The 21,368-nt window shown below is 46.4% G+C and overlaps 1 protein-coding gene across 1 annotated transcript; it reads left to right on the forward strand.

Annotated features, from left to right (window-relative positions):
* The first annotated feature begins 407 nt into the window (after positions 1-407).
* INF2 (inverted formin 2) lies at positions 408-18,830 on the forward strand. Its single transcript, XM_042814099.1, has 5 exons — positions 408-485; positions 15,423-15,831; positions 17,334-17,449; positions 17,916-18,075; positions 18,793-18,830. Exons 2-5 carry the CDS (start codon positions 15,435-15,437, stop codon positions 18,828-18,830), a joined length of 711 nt encoding a protein of 236 aa, XP_042670033.1. The 5' UTR covers positions 408-485; positions 15,423-15,434.
* Positions 18,831-21,368: the final 2,538 nt, after the last annotated feature.

Raw genomic sequence — 21,368 nt, forward strand, 5'->3', positions numbered from 1 at the left:
GTGGTGAGGCAGGTTGCCCCAATCCCTGGAGACACCCAAAGTCAGGCTGGATGAGGCTCTGGGCAGTCTGAGCTGGTGGGGGCAAACAGTCCATGGAAGGGGGCTGGGGCTGGGTGGGCTTTAAGGCTCCTTCCAACCCAAATCATTCTATAATTCCATGATTCTCAAAGCAAAGCCATCCCTCTACTCCTCCTACAACCGTAGCAAGGAAGCAGCCCAGCAGCACACACTGGCACGCACGCTCGCTGCCCGAGGTCCCGGCCGTGAGCAGCGCCAGGATGGAGCGCCTCAGCCTCCACAAACTTCCCCACCAGGACCGGAGCCGGACCCTCCCTCGTCGCACCGCCTCCGCCCCGCCTCTAAACCGGGCGCGGCCGCCGCGGCGGGCGGATGGGCAGAGCCCGGCGGGTTGGTGTTCTGGTGGAGGTTGGCTGTCCGCTGCAGGCTGCGAGACCGCCGCCCCCCGTCCGCAGGAGACCGCCGCGGTAAGGGCATCGGGACCGGGGAGGGGGGATGCTCGGTGGGAGCCAGTGAGAGAAGTTGAGCTGAAATTCCTCTCCGTGTGCCGCAGCCCGGTCGGGAGTCCTCTCCCAGAGCCAGACAGGCTGTGAGCGAGGCGGTGTGGGGGGAAACACCTCCGTGCCCAGTCGGAGGCGTCGCTCAGCCGCTGCGGAGCTGCAGGTGCGATGGCTCTGCGCGGGGATTGGACGCGGCGCGGGGTGCGGGTGCCCCTTTCCATGTACCGCCGTGATGGAGCGGGGAGGTGGCGGCACGGGCCGGTCGCAATGCTGCGGGGGGTTGGTCCGGATTGCATCAGGTGTGAGATGAGGTCCGCTTGGGCTGCGGATAGCCGCTCTCTGCCCCGGGTTTCGGCTTTTATTTTGAAGCATTCTTCGGATTTTGGGCAAGGTTTCCCAAGTGCTGCCCGGCTCTACATACTTCCCTCGTTCCACGTCTTCCCTTTTGCTCAACAGCTCTCCGCTGATGAAGTGCTTTCTTGCGACATCAGCACTGGGAACTAAATTCCGGAGGCTGGGGGTGGAGCAGGCGTGCTGGGGTACTCTGATCTGCGAGAGCTACCCCAAAATTGTGCCCACGGTGATGCGAGCTGTGCATCAGCCTGCTGGGGCTGGGAATTGCTTTGAGCATACATTGCAGGCTGTGCTACTCCCCCGGCTGTCTGTGGGGGAACTTCTAACTGAAGTAGGTTATAAAGAAAAGTTGGAGTCAGCCGAGTGCAGTAAGGTCACAGCCATCCCACGGAGCACAGCCTAAGCTCCTTGGTTGCTAATCTCATTTTCTCTTCCATCCACATCAGTTTGGTTTTCCACCACGCAGCTGCCAAAGTTGAGGTGGCGTCAGGGAGCTGCAGGCAGCTGGGAGCCTGGGTAATGCCTTTTGGTGCTGTTGTAAGTGAATAATCCCCCTCCAGGCTGCTGTCCAAGAATTTTGCTTCAAAAAATGTGAGCACTGTACAAGAGCCATTGTGTAACAGATCGTCTGAATGTGGGACAGGAAGGGACCTGGCAGGTCAGCAGATTGAGCACCGAATGATATTATGCCTTATTGCACACCGCTGTGATTCGTTTCTCCCTGCTCTCCTGGGAAGGGTACATTTCAGAACTTTGCTGAACAGATAATATAACATTTCTTCCAATATGTTTCTTTGTCTCGCTTTATATTGGTACTGTGATTATTTAGTTCTCTTTATTGTGCTCTTTTCCTCTCTTATCAGTATAGAAATTGTTGCTTGCTTTGCACTGTACAGTGGTAGACAAGCTGGGACTTGCTGTCTGCTCCCATAAAGCAGGCTTCAGCTGCTGCAGGTCCCCAGCAGCCCCATGCTGTATGTTTGGCTTCTGAAGGGATGTGAGTGAGCTGCAGGGTGAGTTGGGTACCACTCGTGCCATGACTCCTAATCTGGAGATAGATCCCTCTCCAGTAGGTGTTGCAATAAACCTCCTCCTCGGGCTCTTTCAATCCTGTAATGGCAATGGGAAGCTGACATTGCCATCCCCAGGTGTCCCCCTGACCTGTGTGTTCTGCACGCAGATCTTTTAGTCCAGCCCTCCTATCAATCCAACTTTTATAGCATATCCCCATGCTCTGCACTGCTGCACTCTCCTCCAGCTCTTTCCTGCTTTCCTGCTTCTTCCCATGACGGTGCTGTAAAGGAAGGTAGGACAGGATCTCCCCCACTTTCAGTGCTGACCCCACCACTGCTTCCTTTCACATGAGTGGCTGTCTGTTCCCTGTAGATGTGTACTCAGTGCAATTGTTCACCTTCCGTGGCTTGGCTCCCAGCTTTGCTGCAAGCTGTGCAGCAGGTGGCTATGCTTCAGAGGTGTTGGAAACTGAACCCTACCCCTTCCTTGTGTGCCAGCTACACATGATAGATTTCTCAGAGTGACCGTGTAGAAAATTTTTCTTATCAGAGCAAACTCATTTGCATATTGTCCCTCTTTCCCCACCATTTACTTCCATATCTCCAATTATATACTTTCTCTGCAACAATTATTCTGCTGATGCGGGATTTTTAATCCATCATTGCACCGTAACCAGCCATGAGATGGAAGTAGCTGGGCAGTGGATAGCAATGCAGTGCAATAGGTTAGGCAGCAAACATAGAGTCACTAAGGTTGGAAAAGGCCTCCAAAATCATCTAGTCCAACTGCCAACCCATCACCACCATGCTCACTAACCTGTCTCATAGAGCTGGAGCAAGTCGTGCAACTTCAGACAGTCTCAGGGCTTGTATCTGAGCTCAGATTGAGCTCCCAGTTAAATCTTTGCCCTTACTATTTGCAGTAAGATCTATCAATAATGATTCAGTGGAAGTAGCACCCGCTGAATCAACACAGTTAACTCGTAGAATCGCCCAGCGGCGCCGAGCAAATCCAGCTCCACGCAGTGCAAAATGCCACAGTGGGCAGATGCAAACAAGTCCATCATAAAGAGATATCTGCATTCCATTTGCTAACACTGTAACATTGTGTGCACTGTTTTATTTAACTAGGTGAAAATGGGCTAAATGTTGTGCAGTAGCTCGGTGCAGCCTTGCAGCCTGATGCCCTTTGTGCAGGAGGGAGGCTCCTCAAAATGCTCAGTGCCTCAGGATGAGTGTGACTAGGTGCTTCTAACCTAATCCATTCTATCCTTCTGTATTATCTGCCAAACTCAAGATCACTGCAGTGTTTCTCAGCATTACACCTTCAACAAAGCAAGCGGGCAGTTCCCTATTTCATTGCACTGAGAGCTCTTGGTCCCAGGCTGGCAACCAAGTTGCTAAGACCAAACTGGGAGAAGGAAGAAAATGAGGTTAGGTTGTGAGCCTTGGCTTTATCCTTCTTCCAGCAGGTGGCACCTTGCTGGTAGGGCTGTTGTGAGCTTAGGTGTGGGTCTTGTCACAGCATTCACATTCCAGCAATGGAATGGAAGAGCAATGGAAGGAGGGGAACAAAAAGCAGCATGAGAACACGTTGCAAAAAGGGGTCACTGCATTTGTGAGAGGAAGGCTGCGTATCGCCTGGCTTCTCTGTTCCTAAGAAAAAAATAACCACTGAAAAACAGAAAAGCCTTGTCATTGCTACCAGATGTCATTGGCGGTAGACAAGGAGCCGATTTTGTGGAACTGAGTGTAGAAACAAATAGGGTGTGTGGAATTCATGAGCTACTGAGTCATCGCCTGTAGCGTGCAGGAGTGGCTGCAGTTAGAAGGGATTGTACAGTGTGGCAGGTTTGCTGCTGTTTTGTCAACGTATCCCTTCTGATCTGCAGAGAGCTTTGAGAGAGGGTCTGTATTTAACAGTTTAGTGATTTTTCTATTTGATGTAACCAATGGTGTTCAGCTATTTCTGGTAGTTTGATACCTGCGCTGACATTTCACAGTGCTGGAAAAACTGAAGCTACAAATCGATGAGAATCTTAAGCAAGCAATGTGTTTGCAGAAAGCTGTGTAGCATTTTGTGGTGTATTGCTCTGGGAAACCTGCTGAGCTGATAAAGGGCCGTGGGCAAAGCCAGCAGGACTGGGACTTAGTGGGTGACACTTGGGCTCCAGGACTGAGGCACTCAATGGACTCCAGGGTGTTTTAAGCACCCAGAAAGTAGCAGCTCACTTCCGAGGGGTCCTTGTGCCAGCACTGCGTCCAATAAAAAAATAAAGGCAAATGAAGAGCTGCCAGATCTCAGCAGGGTGACACAAGCGACTTGGTATGGGTATAGTGGGTGTCACCAGGTGGTGCTATTTAGCATTGACTTCCCGTTTATTCTTCTTACCACGACCATTATTTTGACTCATCTGAGTGTTATGTGGTATTAATTTGGGAAAATGTTTAAAGGCAAAGAAACCACTTGCTCTTTGTAGTGCTGCTCCACTGTAGTAGTTGTCTGTTGTCTGGTCTGTTGTACAGGTACCCTTGGTCAGTCCTGTATGTTAGGAGGACTTTCCCAAAAGGGGCGCAAGAGAAACTCCAGCTGACAGGTCGTGTAGCTGCTTAGAGCACACACAGCTTCAGTGACACTCACTTCTCCCCCATCCAAAGCCTTCTGTTGCCTTCAGCCTAATGGTGAATGCAGAAGTGAAGACAGGACGCTGCTGATGGCCAGAATGGGACTGCGTGGGTCTCTGTGCTTCCAGCTGGGAGAGCTGAGTCACGTTTTAATGAGAGAGGAGAGCTGGGGAACTTGAGCTGTACTGGGATAGCTCCAGGAAAGTGTGGGAAAGGAGGTACCATGACACTATAAAAGCCTAAATTTAGTTCTTCTTTAAGTGGAAAATGTTTATGATTTTACCCTGGCGTGGATCAAGCAAAGCAGGAGCCATGGGGTCTGCTCCAGCCCTGGGAGCAGTGGGCACATATGCATGGATGCAGCATCAGCCCCATCAGACCCATTCTCCCCACTTGAGGCAACGGAAGAGGATGGCATCAATTCTGTTTACCTATTTATTTTCAGTTTGACCTTGTTTCTGTTGATGCAGCTAAGGAATAACTTTGTTACCCTCTGCTCTGGCAGTAAATCACATTATTTTCAATCAGGCAGCTATCTCCGCACTGCTTCTGTTGTGCTGGGTTCTTCTATCTGGAATCTATCTGCTTCTCATCGTCCTGTTTCTGCACTCAGCCATTGCAGCAGTGAGTGAAGCAGTGGTGTGAGGTCCTGATGGAAGCCCCAGGTAGTAACACAAGTCTTTGCCTTTTAGATATTTATAAGCATTGACAAGATCCTCTCTCCATCCTCTCTTCTCCAGGCTGAACAGCCCCAGGGCTCCTAGCTTTTTCTTGTACAGGAGAGGTTCCAGGTCCCAGTAATTTTAGTAACCTTCTGCTGGACTCTCTTCAGCAGTTCCCTGTCTTTCTTGAACTGGGGAGCCCAGAATTGCAACAGTACTCCAAATGTGTCCCAACCAGAGCAAAGGGTCAGGAGAATCTCCCTCACCCTGTTGGCTATGCTCTATTTAATGTACCCCAGGGTGCCAGTCTCCTTCGTGTGCCTCTAGCTCAGGAAGAGTTGATTATATTTCTGAAGCAGATTAATTGTTTCTGTTATTTAAAAGAAAAGAAATTCTTTAGAGTAGTCAGCTTAACACCACGTGCAGAGTGTTGTAAAGAAAAGCATTCCTAGCCCAAGTAAAAAGGTCTGCGTGGAATAAGTGAGTGAGGGTTGCAGTATTTACCAGCAGTGGGCTCTGTAATTTGTGAAGTACCCGTGAGCATGTCTTGCTCCTGTTTTACATGACAAACAGCACAAACTTGAGCCTGCCACGAAGGTGAGCCTGGGAGCAAATGTTTTTATTCGCTGATGGACGTTAATGACTTGTTTCCCTTCTGCTTTACATCACAGTGATGTGGCACTGGTTGAGCTGTATTGCCGCTTCCTCAGATGGCTGCTCCCCAGCCTGCTTGGCTCCATGTGCTGTTTATGCACTGATAGACTGTAGCTCCAAATTTCAGAACAAGCTGTCCAATATTCATGAGTTATTTTGTGTTTTTCCAGTTCCTGAGGTTTCTTTTAGAAGCCTGGGGATAAATTTTGGGTTTTGTTATTTCCACTACTCGGAGTGCACTGAACTCACACAGCCTATTCCCAAGCCCTAAACATGGCCTCTGTTTAGCTGGGAGCAAGGTAGGGCAAAAGACCGTGGCAACACTGAATTGATTTACAAGCCTGCAATTCCCAAATTTCCATTCTGGTAACACCTGTAAGCAAATGTGAGAGCAAGCCTTGTAGAGATTAATTGCTGATAAAATGATATCCTAACATTTCTTGTGTATTTATCTATCAGAAGGAGTGGTAATGCAGTGGCACAGCTGCCCAGGAGGTGCGGGAGTCACTCTCCAAGGAAGTGTTGAAGAACTGTGGAGATGTGGCACTGAGGGATGTGGTCAGTGGGCAGGGTGAGGAAGAGTTGGGGTTGGGATTGGACTGCGTGATCTTATTGATGTTTTACAACTATAATGATTCTGTAATTTCTTTTCAAAGAAAAACAACAGTATCAACACCTTGTTGCTAAAGTTTTTTTAAATAATTTCATAAGAAACACTGAAAGAGATCTTAGAATATCCCAACTTGGAAGGGACCCATAAGGATCATTGATGAAAGTGTTAATGTAAGATACCCTACATTTATATTACACCTGGTCATGTTATTTTGTTAAAATATATCATGGGACCATTTTGTCCCCAACATTAGAATATCTCACCATAAACCTCCAGGTGGTTGGAGCATGTTAAAATCCCTTCACGTTAATTACAGGAATGTGGCTTAGAACTGGCATAAGAGCTTTTAGGAGGGGTAGCTTTAGTTCCTCTTAGAACAGTGCAATTAGGGGTTAAGCCACTCAGTACACTGGGATTATTGCTTATAAAAGAGACATCAAACTTTTTCACCTAGCAGTGGAGAAAATAGTCTGAAGGGATGTTTGGAGTGATTAGCTTTGAAATAATGCTAAGCCAGTCTTCTGCTCTATTCACAAATTTGTTTCAAATGCTTAAGTTTTGGAATTAGCACCAGGGCATGTTTTCTGGTTGCTCTTAGTAACATCCACAGCCATATGGCTCCCAGGCAGGTACCTGGGGCCAACCTCCTTAATGTATGTGGTGTATGCCTCACTGTGCCGCTAGGAATCCTGGCTGCCATCAGCCTTATCGAAACAAAAGCGCTCAGGATGTTTGCTCTTGGGCTGATGGCTCACTGCAATGCCAGCCACATGCATCATGATCAAATGGAAAAGCCAGTCTCCATAGGAAGGAGTCACGTTTGCAATCTGTTTGGGGAACAGCTGGAAAAATGCAGCCTCCTTAAGGACCCTTCTGGTGTCCCCGTAGCTTTTTTTAGTGGATATCCTCAGACCTTGACATGGATCCGAGCAGCTCTTTGGTTCAGAAGTGCATGCAGCCTCCTGCAGAGCTCTTGCCTTCCTTCTCATGCACTGCAATGCATGTATGCAAGATAAAGTAGCAGAAGATGTAGCCAGTGTGAGTGCATGTATTCTTCAAAGATCTATGCACAGATCTGTGCCATTTGCTCTGTGTAAAACTGCTGATGCAGTGTTCATTTCTATTTATTTATTTATTTGCAGAAAATGTGGTCATCTCCTGCTCAGTGAAGTGTGGAGTTCATGGTGCTTCCCCAGCTGAAAGCACCATCCCCAAAAAACAGGATGTGTGTTGTTATAAGTACTTCCTAGAAGAACTGTGGACTGAATGGTTTTGACGTTTAAAATAGATCTACCCTATTAGATACTATGTTCCAGGAAATATGCACGTGCTGGCAGTAGAATGGTCCTTTATTTTCATTATCCGTCAGATAGACACTTACTTCAAAAGGCCTTTTTTTTTTTTTTCCTCTTTACCATCAACTTCAGCAAACGTATTTCACAGAAAGGCAGCCAGAGGTCGGCATCTGGAGGGCTGAAGGTAAAATCTGTTCAGTCTCTGAGGAGAGAATTCAGCCAGCAGAAGAGAGAGCAGCTCCCTGTGAGAGTGCTGAGATGTCCTCCCCAACATGTGCTCCCACAGCTCCTCTGGACCTCTGCCTGCCCCGTGGCAGTGGATCACCTGGACAGGTGCTGATATCAAATTATCTGCATTTCTTACTGGCACCTTCATTTTTCCCCAGAGACCCCACAAGCACATGCCCATTCACCTGCCTTTGTTGTGGCACCCAACAAGTGGTCGCAGAGAGCGGCTCCCCATTGCCAGATCTAGGGATCAGTGCTGGAGGCTTGCAGAAGGCCTACAATTCTGCGGCTGCTTTTCTGCTTTTGTAGCCTGATTTCACTGCTTCTGCTCCTTGTTGTTATTATTGTTTTTTCTTTTTTTTTTTTTTTTTTTTTACATGGGAGTGAGTGCAGACTTTCAGAGAACAAACATTTTTGGCATATTTTGTAGGTCCAGAGTTCAGATGAAACCTGATGGCAGCTGATAACCCTTTAAATTCCTTCCCTTGGCTGCCAGAACAGGATTTTGTAACACCAGTGAGCCTTTCCTGCAGGATTTTTGCCTTTGATTCTTCTCTGCAGCCCTGCTGTGCATCCATCTCCTCCCAGTAACCGGGGCAGTGACTGATCGAAGGGCAGGGAGCTGCACCTCAGGAGTGCACAGTAAAGTGAAACGCATGTGCTGATGTAAAATCCATCACGGAAGAATGTTTATCTTGGACTGTAATGCTTCCTACAGCAGGACAGAGAACTATGCTAAGTCATTTCCTCGTCATTTGATTGTTACAGCAAAACTGCCTTAGTTAGGGCAAAGGCTTCCCTTAAAGCAAGGATGTGAGCCTGGGGACAGGAGGATCGGTGTATTCCAGGGATAGGTTGGATGGGGCCCTGGGCAGCCTGATCTGGTGCCTGACTTAGTGGATGGCAGCTTGCCTATGGCAAGGGGTTGGAACTAGTGGTCTTTGAGGTCCCTTCCAACCCAAACCACTCTGAGATTCATTTCTGATGCAGCCAGAACTGGTGCAGCAGTGCTCCTGGACACAAGCACTGAGTTTCTTCATTAGAGCAGAGAACTTCATCCTGTGGGTGATTTATTCTGGTTGGAGGCCCCGTCGAGGGAGAGAAAACAGCATTTGAAGTGTAATGGCTGCCACGAGCCAGGCGGCAGGCCGCTGCCTACACAGGCCATGCTGAAATATTCACAACTCAATAACAGCCAGCTCACAGCGAGCACCTCCCAAGAGAGTGAGTGCAGCAGCCATTTTACAGCTCTGTGAAAACCCAACCAGAAGCACAACAGAAAAGGTTTTCCATTAAAATGAGTTATTAAAATTCTTAGAGTCTTTTGAGCTCTGGCCAAGCTGAGGCACAAAGATGTAGGAGAGCTCAGAACAAGCAGCATTCCTAAAGCCACAACCCTGACATGGAATGATGTCTGCTGGGTGGGCAGCCCCAGAGGAGACATCAGCCCTGAGTTATGCAGCTCCAACACCTTGCTAACTTTGCAGTGCTATAGGACCCAATGCTACAAAGCCTTGCAGCCAACAAGGGTGGAGAGAAGCATGGCTCTCCATCCATCCCACCCTGGCCAACTCCATCCCACGCTGGTCAACTTTCTTCTTTTCTGGTTTATATATGTATATATATATATATATATTCTCTTTTTTTTCACCCTTTGCCAGATCATTTTCCTGCTCTGAGTCACCACATGTCTTTTGTTTAGAGCCCAGGGACTGTGCACAGATCCCCTTCTCCAGCACTTCAGAGTGAATGAAGGGGGTGACAAACGACATGCAAATGCCTTTCCTGAAGGCTACAGGAAAATTATTTGCTTGCACCATTTGGCAGACTGATATTTACATATTATTAAACGCCAACATCCTGTTGAACTTTTTTGCAGTGTGTGATTTGCAGACAGTCGCTAGTTTGGGGATTTAGACCTTAATGACTGAGGGCTGCTTGGCAGAGGAGAACACGAGCTGGATTGGGAAGTGCAGGCTCACAGGGCTGTTTGGAAAGGATCCTTTTAGGTGAGAGAGACTGGAGAATAATTTGGCTTGAACTCCAAGGTAGGAATTCATTTTTCTGTCCTCTTGGCTTCCTGTGGAGGTGTTTAAAAGGAGAGAAAAAAAAAAAAAGCAATTGCAGAAGGTTTTTGGCTCTTGTAGTATCTGTTTGGTTGACAGCTTCCCACTGTGAGCAAACCGTGAGAATCTTAGAAAGTTATGACTGCGCTTTGCATGTTGCTGGGTAACAGTTTCTGCCTCTCATGTGGCCACCAAATCATCCTCATACATTGCATCCTAAAATGCCAAATGGCGCTGGCACGGCTGGGACAGGAGCTGTGATGGCTCCAGACATGCCATAGAGCCCAGCAGGGTTTCCTTGGGACCTGGAGAAGATTCGGGATGCCATGAGGAAGCCCTGGTGATGGGATACAGCATCATGCTGTGGGTTGTGTTCAGCACAGGTGGGAGTGCATCCCCTGTGTGCATGGAATGGGTGCAGGCTGGCATGTGGCATCACTGACCCAAAACCTGTGGTAGCAGGTGAGGATGCTGCAGCGCTCTCGTCTGCCAGGGAAAGCTTTTAAAATTGGTTTGGCTGACAGGGAAGGATCAGGTGTTGATTCTGGCTGTGTTTCCTCAGTAGCAGCAGCCATTTCTGACTGTTGCACTGATTTCTTTTAAACCTGGCTTGCCAGGATAAAGGATATAGGTTACTGGGCATCTTCAGACTGCATTACTGCTGTAACTCTTTCTAAGCCCATTTAAATCTAAGCTAGAGCAAGCTTCAAATAAGACTTTAAATGTCTCTGAAGATACTATCACAAACATCCTTGAGCATCTCACTCCAGTGTGATTTATGCATGGTTCCTGCAGAAGACTAATGATTTATTTACTTGTTTGTTTGCTGGGGAGGAAGCAGGCACAGGTAATTATTTTTTACTAGTGTAGTTAATCCTGGCTTAACCCCATCATTGCCAATCCATTCTGAGTGGACACAGTAACCACTTGTTTCTGCAAACTATCACATGATACTGTGGCTTATATCTGGCCAGGAGAGAGAATCATAGAATTGTTTGAGTTGGAAGGAACCCATAAAGGTCATCTAGTTCAACTGCCCTGCAATCAACAGGGACATCTACAGCTCCATCAGGTGCTCAGAGCCCCCTCCAACCTGACCCAGAGTGCCTCCAAGGACAGGGCATGCACCACCTCTGTTGTGCAGATCTTGCCTCTGGCTGGCATGACTCACTTTCCCACCAGATTCTTAACATGAGCTCCCCTTATTCCTACTGTCAGTAATGGGTCCTCTCTAGGGGTCAAACTGTGCCTAAAGTAGAGCTGCCCCCTCTTTTAGCAAGTGGGAGGATGATTTCATTAGTTGGTGTGCACTGAGCAGCTCAGATACCGCACAGGAAAACACAATAGTGCAAATGAAAGCAGGAGGAAGAACAAACCCATCAGGCTTTCAGGTTTTTGGAAAGTGCAGAGCAGAGATGTTGTTTCTTTATACTGACTGAGTAGACTGACATGTTGCAAAATACAAAGGCTCTGCATATTCCCAGCAGTGGAGTGAAAACTGGAACTACCCAGAAGCAAAACCTATCATTAGCAGGCAGTCAAGCACAGCAGCTTCTCCAGCACCAGGAACAGACACAGAAGGGAGGGAGGGCCTGAGCAGCCCCAAAAGTGCTTTTCTTATGGCCAAGGATGTGCAGTGGTCTCACTGAGAGAAGTAAAGAGCTGTGATTTAATGAAGGCAGTGCATGAAGTCTGCCCTCCTGAAAGGGCATTCTCATCCCAATAGCATCTCTTTGTCGAGTAGTATGGGCATTGGGTCTGCTCCCAAAAAATGAGCAATTCTGAGTCTGTTACTTTTCTCACTTTCCTTCCCACCCAGTCCTATCAAGCTGTCCTGAAAAATCATCCTTTTTTTGTCCTCCCTGGTCCTTGCTGTGATCCATGGCATCCTGGAGGCGTGTAATAATCGCAACTGAAATCTGTGCTGTGCACTCTGTTCTCTCCAGCAACCCAGGGTGAAGAAAGTATTGACATGCCCTGATTTATCCCCTACAGATGTCATCTCCCTAGGAGCTGGCTTTTACTTGGAGGAAAGAGGGGCACACAGTGCTGCAGAAAAGCATCTGATTCAGAAGGAAAGGAAGAAGAAGGTTTAAAGGACCAGGCTGAATGGATGTGGCTTTGCAAACCCAATGATCCAAGCAGTTAGCATCATGAATCAATGCTTCTGTTGCCAGGAGCAAGAGGATGAGCATTTAATTTATGATGACTCTCCTCAAATTTGACTGCTCAGGAATACTTTTGCGTTCAGACTTCTGCAGATGTCATTCCCCACCACCAGCTCTAGCCCAGCTCCAAAGATGAGAAGCAAGATCAGCAGGGCGCTGCGTTTATCCCAGTGTGAGCTGTGGGTGTCCAAGTGCAGGGAGCAGGGATGGCACCAGGATATGTCTGAGGGAGCAGCACCCATGCTGTGCTGAGAGTGCAGATGGGGCACTGCCAGCCAGAACTTGGGGACACCACTTCCACCACTGCACTGCAATCCATTTTAATCTCTTATCTGTCTCCACTACATAGCCATCATTTACCTGCTGGTAAGCTCCTGTGGTAGGAGATGGAAGGTGAAGCCAGGAGCCCTCTGAGGATGGAGCTGTGCAGCTTCACAATACTGTGCTTGGAAAACAGGGGAACATGCTGCATTCATAATATATCACTTAAATCCTTGTTTGTAAACAGATTTATCACACCATCTGCAGAATGGTGCTTTCCATTTATATAGCACAGCTCCTACTTAATTAATTTCATTTTTACAGTTATATAAATTAGCAGTCTCTTTTTTTTTTTGTCTTCCCCACAGAAAAAGGGAATACACTCTCTATGGGAAAGAATATTTAATCAATTAAATTTGTTCAGCTCAGTGCAAAACAGCTCAGGCCTTTACTGCTGTGAGATTTACCTGCCTGGGTTTGCTTCTCATCTCTTCACATCTGTGTGGAGCAGCTGAGGGGGAAAGGATGGTTTAGGACAACTCTGCTGGCCAACAGGATGCACTGTTGGTATTTCCTGTCTCCCGTTGCACTGGATTAGCTTAATTTTCAGAAATCAGCAAAGGTTAAGGTCAGTGATCCCATTATAATCTTTCTGACTTCCTGTAACTGATACTATATATAAAGATGTATTTGTCCAACTGGAGAAAAAAAAACCAGCCTGTTATGTTATCTGGTTTGATAAAAAAGGTTTAGTCATATGCAAATGAAAAGGCGATTTATTGAGTATAAAAAGAAGTCACTGAAAGAGAGAAGAAGCTTGCGGTCAGCAGCGGTGCAACCAGATTCTCTGCTTGGTGTTGGTGCACACTTTCACTCTGGGGAGAGCAAAGAGCTGGGGCTCCAGCTGAGCAAAGAAGAAAGACAGATCACCCAGGGCATTGGGGTGGTGATGGGGCCAGCACATGCTGATTGCTTTTACAGGAACAAAATGCCAGGAGTCCCAGTTATCTGAGTCAAAGGGAAGGCAAGGGACCTTGTGTTGTGGGAGCCCACCAAAGGAGGGTCTGGAATGGATAGGCTGTGCTGTACCTCATGCAGATGCAGCCTTGGGCTGTGGATCTGGTCTTGACCAACAGAAACTGGAAGAGGACCCCTGGGGGCAGGAGGCTTTGTCTCCCTCCCTCTGGACAGGGAGGATTTCTATTCTTCTTTGCATTGTGCCTAGCCCAAATTCCTAAGCTGGAGTAGAGAAGGAGCTGGAGTTGACTAAATCCAGTGAGACTTTTGCCAAGAATGAAGAGTGAGTAGGCTCTGGACTGCAGACACTGATGACGAATCTTAGAAACTCAAGCCAATACTCTGGCAGGAGACTTGTTATTTTTTTGTTTTCTTCTCTTTTTTCCTTTAGTGGTCCTTTTTATTACCTTTTAGCTGTACAGTATGTTCTTAGATGGTATATTCGCGTTTTCCAGTCGTGGCCATTGCCAACTGGGTGCTTGGACAAGAACTTTCCCTTCTGCAAAAATGCTTCTCCACAGCTCCAGAAATGTTTTATAATTTTCTGTGGCCATATCCAGCCAACTCTAAAACCCTCCAACCCTACTTCTACACAGTCTTTCATGCTGTGAGCTGCGTGTTGAGGTGTCCTGCCAAGAAGTGCTTCCCAACACTTTGCCCTGAGGGAAATGTTTGAGCTATCTCAGATATCCTATCCCACCACATTTTGCATCCATCCAAAAGCCATGTTTAAGTCCATAACATCATGCTCTCGAGCCTCGTGCAGATGAATAAGAAAACATTTTGGCTGCAGAGATAGAAGCCTTTGTGCTGCATTTGGTAATGAAGGCAAGATTCTACCGGGTGAAGGGTTTGGGGGATAAATGGCACCTAGGTTATTTTGGTCTCAATGTGGGCTCACCAACCCAGAGAAGCAAAGCTGCTGGTGGCATAGCAGGGAAGGAGGAAGCATTAATGGCTGACGTTGAGGCACACAGGCCAGCCCCAGGTTTGTCCTCCTTCTGTGGGAGAACTCTCCCTTCCGAAAGTAATTCATTTTTAAAACTATTGCATTTAGTTTTGAAAATTATTTGCATTGGATAACTAACCTAAATCATTGAGGATCTGAAAAATGAGCATCCTGGTTCAAACATAAAATGTAGTGTAAAGGGTTAATTTGGCTTGGCTTCGATCCTTCTCTGTCATGAATCAACTCCTCGCTCTCCTTGCTGCTGAGACAGACCATAGGAGATGGACTTTGAAAGGATGTGCTTCATCTCCAAAAAGCTGTACTGCTGTTTTAATAGCCTTTCCCTGCAGTCCCTCTGCTTGCAACTTGTTGGGGTCTCACATTAGCACACGCAAGCACCACATTTAGCAAACATATTTGCTGCTATAGCAGATGGGAAGAGATTAAGTGAGTGTTATAAAATTAACTTCTGCATCATTCAAAAGAAACAAAAGCAAGAAAGAAATGACATGGTAATTGGATGCTTATATGAACAAGATATGCTCAAATGACTTCTACATCCCATTACAAATACTTAGAAATTGCACAGCATTTCCACTGCAGTGAGATTTCAAAGTGGTTTAATGGGCATAAGGAGTTCAAAGCAGATAATGCTGCTTCCAACATTATCCTTTCACTGCACAAAAATAGGTAGTAGCTATTGACTGGTGGAAATTGACTACTTTTAAAGCTGTATTTACTGACTTAGAGGTGCTAAGAGTCTCTTTGCAGGGTTATCAGGGCCTGAATATAATGTGTGTTGTAAGGAGGGGATGTATTTAGTTTCTTCAACAGAGGACTGGTTCCAGTGTGTGTCGGGCGTGCAGCAGGCTGGTATAGGAGCAGGAACCTTCTGCAGTTGTGCTTCAAGTCCTGACCCTAGGAGAAGAACTATTGCTGATGTGGGGTTGGTACTCAGCCTAACTGGACTTCTCATGTTGTCTTTTCTTTTTCTTTCAGGACAAGCAGTTCATGATGTCAATCAAAAAGGAAGGTGCCCACAAGAAATGGGCTGCCCTGAAGGAGAAACTCGGGCCTCAGGATACCGACCAGTCGGAGGCCAACCTGGAAAATGCAGAGCCAGAGCTGTGCATCCGCCTCCTGCAAATGCCATCAGTGGTGAACTACTCTGGGCTGAAGAAGCGTCTGGAGAGCAGTGACGATACTTGGATGGTCCAGTTCTTGGAGCTGTGTGGATTGGACCTCCTCCTGGAGGCTCTGGACAGGCTGTCTGGCAGAGGGGTGGCCAGGATTTCCGATGCCTTGCTACAGCTCACTTGCATTAACTGTGTGAGAGCAGTCATGAACTCCCACAGAGGCATTGAATACATTGTGAGCAATGAAGGCTACGTCAGAAAACTCTTCCAAGGTGAGGAGACATCTTCCTGCCACACAGTTGGGCTTTTTCTGTTGCTTATCCTCTTGCCCTGCACCAGGCTTCTTGGAAGTTGTCGACTGCAAGTGATTAATTGAATTAATTTCTCTTAAAAATAAGTCTGTTCTAAAATGACATTGCTTTTGCCACTTAATACCATGTAGATGGACTCATTTTTGCACAGATGTCTTCATAGTTCATGAGGAGCTGGGTATAAGCACTGCATTGGCCATACATGGTAATGCGAAGTTCAGTACCCAGCTTCTCAGCAGATATTTGCTATCAGTTTTTGTGAGGCCCAAGAACAGAAAGAGAGGCGCTGAAAGAGCTTGGAGACCTGTAGCCTCTAAGGAGGAGGAAGAGTGGAATTGTTTAGACTCAAGAGGTTTTTTAGAGTCAAGGTTGCCCATAGAGGTGGTGGATGTCCCATCCCCGCAGACATTCAAGGTCAGGCTGAATGGGGCTCTGAGCATGACTGATCTGTAAGTGTCTTTGTTCACTGCAGGGAGGCTAGACTAGATGGCCTTCAAAGGTCTGTTCCAACTCAAACTATTCTATGTTAATTTTGTCCAATAATGTCCATTTTCCATGTTACCCAGTCTTTTCCTTCTAGGAAATGAGATATAACATCATTTGACATTTCCTGCCATTCATTTGGTAGGAAACTTCCAGGGCATCTCCTAGGGGTTGCTTGTATAGCACTTCTTGGCAGTGGGGCTGGGATGATAACTTCTGTGTTGCTCCACAGAGCTGAGATCACAGCTGTACCTGGATATCCTTACTAATAGCTCATTAAAATGCATCTAATCTGAAAGATGGCTTGTTCCTCTCTATAGTTTTCAAGTCCTCTTTTCTTTCACGCTGTATTTTCTTAACCAGTGTGAAATACAGAACTGGCATTACTGTACTGTGAAAGACAATGGGATATCCTGGGCTTCTCAGCAGTCTGGCTTCTTTGTGCACCAATAAACACAAAAATAAGATAACCTAATCCATTCCCTCTCACCTCCAAGGGCTCATAGAGAGAGAATAATGAAAGAAAAGGAAATGTATGAGAACTGGAAAGAACAAATGGCCTATTTGATATGCATGTTGAGTGATTCTGCACTAAAAATAAGATTCATTAATTGGGGAAAATGGTTCATCTGCTGTTCTAGAAAACACTTGCATGTGAAAATTGGAAATAAAATGTGTAACTGCAAGTGCTGAGATCTTGGCTGCTGTTAGTACTTGGAAGAGGTGAACAGCTACATGCAGCACCAAAAAGCTGGTGGGGTAACTGAGTTAGTTACTAACTAGAAGTTACTACCACAAACTGCTATTGGAGTGGGACATCTATAAATAAGGATATTTTTCTTCCTGTCCTCCACTGGCTGCACTCTTTCAGGTTTTCTTCTGCCACTATCCACAAGCCTTACAGCAGAAGACACTGAGATTCAGAACTTTGTGATCTTAAAAATCTTTTTTTCACTTTGTTTTGTTTCATTTTCCTCCAGCACTTGACACAACTAATGTCATGGTGAAAAAGCAAGTATTTGAACTCCTAGCTGCGTTGTGCATTTACTCATCAGATGGCCATGGTTTGGCTTTGGATGCCCTGGATCATTACAAGGCAAGTTTTGAGCTGCAGAAGGAGAAAAGGGTTTGGAGAGAAGGTCACTTTGCATCATTTTGGTAAGAGAGGCAGGGATTTACAAAGGAATTTGTAGGAATTTTGGCCTGGTCAGCAGAAGCCCAGAGGCATTGCTCTGTGATTTGTCTCTGGGCAAAGGACTACCAATAAGAATGTTCTTTATGTCAGGAAAAGTACGAAGGTAGATGGTGCCACATCCATGGGTTTCACTGGTTACAAGACCAGGTACGTAAGTTAGCAGAAAGCAGGAGGAGTTTCACAGATGTCCCCTGCTGACCAGATATTGTTCCATGATAAGAGTGCTGCTTTTACCTCTATCTTCCTGTATTGTGCTCCAAGGCATAAATTGAGAATGGTTTTAAGATGGTGACCCTAGTTGAGAGCCTGCACTAAAGAAGTTGTTACTGAACTGTCTAAACAGAAATGTCACTTGTGTCACTAACAGAACGTGAAGAACCAGCAGTATCGATTCAGTGTCATAATGAATGAGCTGTCGAACACAGATAATGTGCCATACATGGTGACACTGCTGAGTGCTATCAATGCCATCATACTTGGGAAAGAAGACCTAAGAACAAGAACACAGATCCGAAATGAGTTCATAGGTAAGGATATTTGTGGGACCTAAGATTCTCATGGCCAAGTACAGGGCAGTTTTATGGCTTTATCTTCAGATGTACCTGTAAGGTAATTAAAGAGGGCTGGGGATGAAAACTGCAAATAATACAGCTGGATTCCTGCTTTTGTGTGTGTCTGTGTGTTCTTTATTCTCTTCATCAACATTTCTTTAGCCAGATGTATTTGATGCTCTCCCGTACCTTTGATCCTTTCTATCATCCCACCACCCCCTGATATTCTCAAACACATTTTTATAACCAGCCATCTTTTGTGGGCACTTTTCATTATATTACAATTCATCATAAAAGGAGATGAAGTTTGGATTCACCTCATATAATGTGCACATCTGTGCTGGTGAGCCTAGGCTCCATTTCCTTCTGTGGAGAAAAAGGGACATTTGATCACACAGTTCATATGACTTGCTTTAGACATCTACTTTAGAATGAGAAGACTTGTGCCCTAGAAGTGCCAGTGTCCCTCTGCAACCCCAGAGGGATGCTCAGTAGCTCACTCAGCTGCAGATGTGAGCTGCAGGTCTCTTTAGTTATGGAATGAACCGACCTACTTTGACAGATTTGGGATAGCTTCACTTTTTATTTCTGCCAAAAGTGTTTATGAGAGTAACATTATATAAAGATCATAGCAGATCAGTGCCAAGTAGATCATAATGCCAATATATATATATGTATTTTTTGTTCTGCCAGGTCTTCAGTTGTTGGATATTTTAGACAAGCTAAGGTAAGGATCACTGTTTAAATTTTCTTATACAAATGAGAGTCACAGTAACATAGCTGTGGAAGTTGAATACTTGGCAGTCTTCAGTTGTGAGGTATACATGGGTGGAGAGGACCACACAGGTGTGCAGCCATTACATGGAACTGGAGACGTTAGGCCAATGTTCAGGTGCTCTCATCGGCCACAGTGTCATGAGAGCAGCTGTTGTTGCAGATGGCAATGACAGAGGCTTTGGCACAGATGGAGCACAGATCAGCAATGCCGTTGTTGAGGCTGCATTTCAGACTTAACCTGAAGTGATGCTGTGGGCTCACTAAGCAGCTGATGAATGCTGTGACACCTTTCTAATGCATATCTGCACGCATCTGACTTCAGGGTTTCATAATTTTAAAATGATGTTCTATCAGAAAAACCCATGATAAATTTTAGAACATTTTATGTAATTGGAATTGCGCTATCCAAACCCTTAAAAGTTAGAGAAGGTCTGTCATTACTGACAGCAAGCACAAGCAGAGTTCTCCTGCACTGAGTCTCTCAAGAGTGCTAGAAAACTTGGCTTTAGAATGTTTTTGGTTTTTTAATCGAATTTTGAACAGCATAGAAGGAAGTTTTTTAAAAAGCAATGTTTATGTTGACTATAAGAAAAAAAAAAGGTGCCGGCCCAATTTCAGAAAAGGTAGAAATGCCACTCTGCTGTTACTGCTCCAAGGAGAAGTACATATAAAGCATACTCTGGGCTAGATTATTCCATGAGTAGTCCCATTGACTTCTATGTGTTGGCTATACAAAGAGGTATATTCAGTTCGAGAAAAGATATGCTGATGGCAATTGATCCTCTATACATAAGGTAGAGTTGGGCACTTCCAGTGTGAACCAGCTGAGTCTGAGAGGCAAAGAACTAAAAGCCATCTAATGAAAAATAATTATCTGAAAATCAGTGAAGGGCTCTCCAGTGAAAATGAGTTCTGTAATACTTTAGAGACATAGAGGAGGAGGATCTGCTTATCCAGTGTGATACATTTGAAGAGTTCAAGATAGAAGATGATGAGGAATTATTGAAGATATGTGATGGGATAAACATGAATGATCACCATGAGGTCTTTTCATCTCTCTTCAATAAAGTAAGTAGGCCCTCATGTAGGTTGCAAAGACCTGCAGTGGCAAAGTTAACAGAGTTTGCTTGCAACCAGTCTGGTACACAGGCTTGGTCTGATGGAAAGCTGCCCTGTTTTCCAGGTGAGCCGCTCCCCAGTCTCCATCCAGCTGCTGTCCATCCTGCAGAGCTTGCTCCACTTGGAACCGTCTCACCACTCCAGCCTGCTGCTGTGGGAGTCACTGGATGCAGTAGTGAACAGAGCCCTTTTGCTCGCCAATGACAGTAAGAATGACATACATCTAGCCTTGTAGACAGTAAGAATGACATACATCTAGCCTTGTAGTCAGCTCTCTTTTTTCCTCATCCAACCCAGTGCCCACAAAAGTTGTTCCCTGGGAAGGTAATAGAGACAAAACTGTACCTGCTGCACAGGGTCATGTATTGATGGGAAGCTCCAGCTCTACAGATGCCAGTGAGAACTGGCCAAGTTTCATGTTGGGCTCGAGATTCACCATCTTGCTTTGATGGCTAATCCCTGGCATTGTAGTGAGCCGTGGGTCACGAGAGTCAACAAGAATCCATTTTCATTGGCATCTTGCCACTAGGGCTGCCTGGCTTTGCTGGCAGGCATGCTCAAAACTGTGTGTATGAGCCAGTACCATGAGAATTTCCCTATTAAATTAAAGTACCACTGGGTAAAATTATCCTGGAGCTTTGTGGCTCCAGGTCTGTGGGAGCTGGATAGCATGAACATCTCATTGAGCATCATCCTCTTTTCTGACCTCAACATGTTTTTCTAGTCCAAGGAAACACTGTTGAAGAAGTAATTGAGAGGCTGTTATCTATCAAGAAGCATCCAAACAAGCAAAAAAGAGCTGAAAAACATCTTTCTGGAAATGCAAATGGAGGCATCCAGACTGAACTAGAACCATGCACAAGTGCAGTTCAGAGCCTGGTGGGATCACCAAACCCCTGCACAACACCAGAAGCTTCCTCAGGACCACAAGCCTGTGAAGAGAAGACCTCATCCTCACCGCTCTCAGCCTGCTTCACCTCACCACAGACCTCTAACCCTCCACCCAACGCTGTTCCTGCCCCTCCACCACCACCGCCTCCACCCCCACCACCTCCACCCCTGCCATCTAGCCCAGCATCCATGCCCCCCACAGCCTCCATGAATTCACCACCAGCCCCACCACTCCCTGGCATCCCTCCTCCACCTCCATTGCCTGGCACGGGGGTCATCCCTCCTTCACCTGCATTGCCTTGCATAGGGGGTATCCCACCTCCACCCCCATTGCCTGGCACGAGGGTCATCCCTCCTCCACCTTCATTGCCTGGCATGGGAGGAATCCCACCTCCACCTCCACTGCCTTGCATAGGGGGTATCCCACCTCCACCCCCATTGCCTGGCATGGGGGGAATCCCACCTCCACCTCCATTGCCTGG

This window comes from Centrocercus urophasianus, unplaced genomic scaffold (genome assembly GCF_019232065.1).
Source record: "Centrocercus urophasianus isolate 14NV4802_14NV808 unplaced genomic scaffold, USGS_Curo_1.0 seq_14, whole genome shotgun sequence".
Taxonomy (NCBI): domain Eukaryota; kingdom Metazoa; phylum Chordata; class Aves; order Galliformes; family Phasianidae; genus Centrocercus; species Centrocercus urophasianus.

Coding starts and splice junctions, on each gene's coding strand:
- INF2 (XM_042814099.1), top strand. CDS start 15,435: ATGATGTCAATCAAAAAGGAAGGTGCCCACAAGAAATGGGCTGCCCTG. Junction 15,832..17,333: donor CGTCAGAAAACTCTTCCAAG/GTGAGGAGACAT, acceptor ATTTTCCTCCAG/CACTTGACACAACTAATGTC. Junction 17,450..17,915: donor ATGCCCTGGATCATTACAAG/GCAAGTTTTGAG, acceptor TGTCACTAACAG/AACGTGAAGAACCAGCAGTA.